Below are 5756 nucleotides of genomic sequence, written 5' to 3'. Positions count from 1 at the left end.
CCCCCAGCCCTCTGCCCTGACCTCGAGTCCCCCCCAACTCCCAGCCTTCTGCCCTGCACCTCCACACACCCCTCTGCCCTGAACCCCCCTCAACACCCAGCCTTCTGCCCTGCACCTCCACACACACCCCAGCCCTCTGCCCTGACCTCAAGTCGCCCCGCTCAGCCCGCTGCAGACCTAGGTGAACAGAACCCCAGGCTGGAAGCGGTCTGAGCAGGCTGGCAGCGTAAGATCAGCATTTTAATTTAATTTTAAACGAAGCTTCTTAAACATTTTGAAAACCTTGTTTACTTTACATACAACAATAGTTTAGTTATAGAATATAGACTTATAGAGAGAGACCTTCTAAAAAACATTAACATGTATTACCGGCACACGAAACCTTAAATTAAAGTGAATAAATGAAGACTCGGCACAGCACTTCTGAAAGGTTGCCTACCCCTGCACTAGACAGATTGTTCTGGCTCTTAGGTCACAGCAGGGAGCTAGGTGATGCAGTAAGTAAACACGCTCCCTTTTCATCTACCTACACATCTGACTAGTGCCTTGTGTACACAGAAAAGTTATACCAGCCTAAGGTACGGTGTGAATCTGAATCACTAGAGTAATACTGCTAGAACTCCCTTGGTGGGCACACTTTTTCTGGTTTAAGAATGCCTGTTTGTTTGTTTAGCTTATGTCTCTTTGAAAGGGGTTAAACTAAACCAGAAAAAAACAAAAACAAAAAAAAAAAACCCTCAAACTCAAACAGGAGTGTCCACCCAGGGAATTATATGGTAGAATTACATTAGTGTAACTGCACCATTATAACTGGTAAAACTTTCTATGTAGACAAGATCCTAGGTCATAGTGCAGCAAGCCTGGTGGCTCACCCTGATCTATCCACAGCTGATGGTCTCTGCTCAGCATTCAGCACTGGATTAGCAGGTGCATTGCAGCAAGGCAGGATTACAATACACTGACAAATCTGTGTGAAGGATGCTTTAACACCATACCTGCCTGCACCACAATTGCTCTTGGTTATCAGGGTTATCAGTCTCTCTGTTTCATGGGCACCACATTCATCTAACTTAAATAAAAGCCTAGCCACTAAACTCTCCAAGGCAAATTATTCAGCTTCACCTGCATTGTGGAATGTTCGCCTACCCTGCCCAAATCCATTCAGCAGTTAGCTCTCCGAACTCCAGGAATATCACTAGTGCTATTCTCTGCTGTGACTGTTGGACTGCAAGATGATGACTAAAACCAAAAGGAATTGAAAATCCAGTTCAAAGTTCAACCTACGAAAGAAACCATGGTTTCCAAACATGCTGGGGAAAAGACAGAACCGTTGTACAGTGTAACCTGGTATGTTCACCTATCACAGAGTGTGTCTCCCCCACGCATACATCCACTCAGCTTAGTCCCTTTTAGACCGTCTCTCTTCCTGGGTAGGAACAGTTAATCAGGGCTGCGTATGCTGGAACTTTATGGAGGCTCCAGCTCAAGCACACGCTGTACAAAACACACAGCAAACTCCTTCCTCACCAGAAGGAGACTTGTGCAACAGGCCACAAATTAATCTGAAAAAAAGAGGGAGTCTTGCCAGGGTTGACACATGCACTTGTTGAGGAGATGTTTTGCTATTTTGAGTCCATCATTTGGAAGCTCGATAGTCTTTAAATGCCAACCACTCCATGTCCAGAAGTTTGGAATGCAAAGTGTTCAGCTGCCAGCGTGTTTCCCAAGACTAAACCCCAAGCAAATAATAGCACACAAGCGAAGACAACTAGAAAGCAGGGCATAAGCTGGGGAATTTTACACCACCTTTGCTCCTTTATGGTAGTTGGAAGCCCCACCTCCAAGATTTTGAGCGACTTTATTTTGCAATCTGATTCCCCTTGCAATTTATTTCCACCCACTGGAAATTAAAGGCTATTGTGTAATTTAGATTCAATACAACGGTTGGGCGGGAAGTGAAGGCAGAAGAACAAGTCCAGGCAAAATACTACAAGAGCAGGGAATGGGAATCAGGATTACTGAATTCCATCCTAGCTCTGTGATTTTGAACAACTTCCCTCACCTCATGGTTGCTTTGTTTTCTCATCTGTAAAACAGGGACAGTACCTATCACACAAGGAGGCCGGTAGGCTTATAATTAGTCACTATTAGTAAAGCACTACTGTGCATGTGTGCATATATACACACCGTACACTTTGTCCTATATAACGTATGAAGTATTTTGTGGTACATGCCAACTATTAATACAATCATGCGAACGGTTGGTAAATATTAGTCATTTGGGGGGAAATAAGCAGGGGTACAAGGAACGTTAGTGACTTGTACAAAGCTGCACTATAAGTCAGTGTCAGAGCTGGGAACTGAACCCAGGAGTTTCTGTCTCCTGCATTGCAGAAGTCCAAATTATTCTCTCTCACAATAAGTCTCCTTCTAACTTGCCAGATAGAGTGCACATTCCTCTACGCGGCTTTGTGATTTAGGTGGAAGTGGTTTGAGACTATCAAGAGCCAAGCTGTAGATACCTGCGTTGCAGAACTGTCAGTTTAGCTCTTCTGATGGACGACCGTGCAGTACATTTCCGATTTTAAAGATAACTTTATACGGAAGAAAGCATGCGCTGTCATGTGTGCACACTCTTCCCCCACCCACTGACCACAAGTAGCAGCAGCTAGCTGTTACTTTCCCCAGCATGTGATCTGGGGTCTGTATTTGCATGAAGAATTAATCAATATGGGGGGGGGCGGAAAACAGGACTGAAAGCCACCAACACTGTAACAAAAGTAGCAGTTACCAAAGCATATCCCGAAAAGCTCTGCATCCACAGTCCTGCATGTATTGCTGGAAAGAGGTATGCGGGAATTTAAGAGACCGAAGCCTATAAACTAGCGGTTCTCAAACTGAGGTCCACAGCTCACCAGTTACTTTGACAGCTCTTCCTTCAGAATGAAGTATTGCTAGAATCAATGTGACAGTGTATTGGGGAGTGGAGGGTTGAAATATATGGTTAACAATAGTCTCTCTCTCTAATGAAATGGACTGAAGAGACCCTTGCTTTGAACTCTACCTGAAAATGTTTCCATTCTCTAATGTTTCTAAATCTATATTCAGAGCAATATACAAATGTTAATGAGTTAATTCTCTCACCATTAGGATGAGGCAAGTAAGTATTATCCCTATTATACACCTGAGGAAACTGAGGCAGAGAGCTGAAGTGACTTTCCCAAAACCACACAGCACATCACTATGGGCCAGGTTTACCAGACATCATCTCCTTAATTCCCTGAAAAGAAGAGAGGCATTATTCCCATCTGTCAGATAGGTAAATAACACAAGACCAGCCTTCTTGAGAGACCATCCATTGCCCTGCATCCTTGTCACAGCATTAAAAACAACAGGTGCAGAACTGCTGACCATCTTGTGGTATTGTCTCAAGGGGACAGGAAGTAGGGACTTTTGCAACAAAAACTGGAGATTCTGGAATCCTCCCCTACTTTACAGAGACCGGCATCCTTCAAAGAGAAGACTCCAAACATTTGCATCTCTGCTTCCATTCTCTGTTGTGGGGTGGATGCAAACTGTTTCAGGGTGGGCTGCAGAATTTATTTTTGGTTTTCCATTGGGTTCTGCTTCAAGATTTATTGCTCAGGCCATGTTTCTTTTTATTGTAACTTATGTTTTGTTTCATTTGGGGCACAAGGCATCTTACCAGCTGGTTCAGAAGCACAGCACCTTGAAAAAGCAGTAACGTGATGCTTTTGCAGAAGGGAAACTTCCATTCCACTAATAATTTATCATCAATTTTTAACTGCTGGAAGCTTTGTGGTTTTACACACTTCCCCATAGCTGTAACAGCTATTTTAGGCAAGTTGTGGTTCCCATCTTAATGAGGAGCTGTAAATTCCTCAGATACTGAAGGAGGGTATAAAAGGTGCTGAAGCTGAGACCGCCTTTCTTGTGGGTTACAGCATTATCTTGAATTCCAGTGGTGTGACAGTGCAGGATGAATCTGCACTGCAGGCAAAGTGAGATATTTAAAGCCCAATGCATTATGGCTAAAGTCTTCTCCAGAAGCCTGAGGTGAGAAGCTGTTACTGTACCATACAAAAGGCAAGGAGACAGCTTCAGGCTCAGAGAACAAAGATCCTTTCTGAGCTACGGTAGCATAAAATATTTTACTTTGTATATTTTAATTAGTGTATTTAGCTCTGGGAAGAGGTGCTAGATTGAGAGCCCGGGAGACTGAAGGTCTCTTTTTCCACAGGGCACATAAGTGACATAGGCTTTCCGACACTGGCCACCTGTGGGCCCCAACCTTGACTTGAGATGAGCCATTTCTAGGAATGGGAAGGGAATTCAGTCTACTTGGTCAATTCAGTCATTAGCCTCTCTGCTGGGACTATCAAAAAGAGGGACACAATGCCAAAAGTGATCAATTTTGAGACATGGATACCCATTCATTTATAAGTGGAGCGAGTCTCCAAAGTTCATTTCACATAGAGCATTGCATGATAACACAATGGTAAGGACTTTCAATCGCTACTCAACTGGATTGGTTTCAAGCAGGTTATAGAGGTGAAAGACTGTACAAGTCCCACTACCAATTCTCTGCAGCAGAAGTCCTGCTTGCTTTTAGTCTGTTGCTGTCCAGCTGCATTGTGTCAGGTAGCAAAAGTCCATATGGAAATAGCTCTCCTACAAACAGCTAGTAAAGGAAATAGGCATTTCAATATCTGCAGATTAGACCAAGGGCAGAATGCAGTTTCATCTCTGGATTGAACTAGATTTCAAACTGCACAGTCAGAGGTGCTGTTTTGGTGAGCACCTTCCATTACTTCAAGGGGCCAAATAAGATGACCAGTATCAGACCATTCCAAGGACTGATCCATTAAACTAAAGCAGTGCATTTCCAATTAGCTTAAAGCATGAGCAGAGGGGGGCGGGGAAGATACTAAAAGAAACTAAAAGGGTTATAAGGTGAATAAATAACATCTTGCAATTACATTGCACCTCTCAGCCTCAAGGACCCCGAAGCACTTTACCAACCACACATGCAGTAGTCACTTCAACCACCACCAAAAGGCAACCACCCGAGGGTGGCATGCAGCAGTTGCTTACGAACACACAGCAACAATGCATAACAGATTAGGACAAGAAGTGAAAAAATCACATATGCAAGTAAACCTACTGGGGAATTTAGGAGGGCAGATGGTAATTTCCAGAGTTAAGCATTTAGACAGGAAACTAGGGGTATTGATGAAAATAGGAAGCACATACAACCGTAGGATTTTCCCCATTCCACGCATGATTCTGAGACCATCAGGCCAGCAGGGACCATTATAATAATCTATTCTAACCTCCTGCCTAATACAGGCCAAACAACCTCCCCCAGTAATTCCTGATGGAGGCTACATCCCACTTCCCTGACTTACACATTGCTCTATCCCCTCTCTCAGTGCTTTCCAGAGAATGATAAGTCTCCTTAGGCAAAGAGGTCTTTCTGACACCATTGCCATCTTAGCCTCTGAATAAAGCTTGAAACACTATGTAGCAAGATGTTGAACTAGTGCAAAGAATGCCTCTTTGCTCAGTTACTCTCTAGTATCATATATGTAATGTGGGGGTGAGGGCCAGATGGATTCTGGACATCTGCATGGCCAGACATTAACTCCTCCCAGAGTCTGGTTGAAGATCCTGATGTGTATTATTGGGATGAGGAGGATGCATTCATCGATGTTGGTAAAGTGCTTTGGGATCCC

At 43.8% G+C, this 5756-nt stretch overlaps 1 protein-coding gene across 1 annotated transcript in view; it reads right to left on the bottom strand.

The window, feature by feature from the left end:
• UHRF1BP1 (UHRF1 binding protein 1) overlaps positions 1-2067 on the bottom strand; it is a 47273-nt gene extending 45206 nt beyond the window's left edge. Inside the window, exon 1 of the mRNA XM_029913341.1 lies at positions 2063-2067. Within this exon, the coding sequence (XP_029769201.1) occupies positions 2063-2067 (5 nt within the window). The remainder of the gene's footprint in view (positions 1-2062) is intronic.
• Positions 2068-5756: the final 3689 nt, after the last annotated feature.

The sequence above is a fragment of the Terrapene carolina genome, unplaced genomic scaffold (genome assembly GCF_002925995.2).
Source record: "Terrapene carolina triunguis isolate 2854851 unplaced genomic scaffold, T_m_triunguis-2.0 Scaffold604, whole genome shotgun sequence".
Taxonomy (NCBI): domain Eukaryota; kingdom Metazoa; phylum Chordata; order Testudines; family Emydidae; genus Terrapene; species Terrapene triunguis.
Note: the sequence above shows the minus strand (reverse complement) of the source record. Positions and strands in the feature narration are given on the sequence as shown.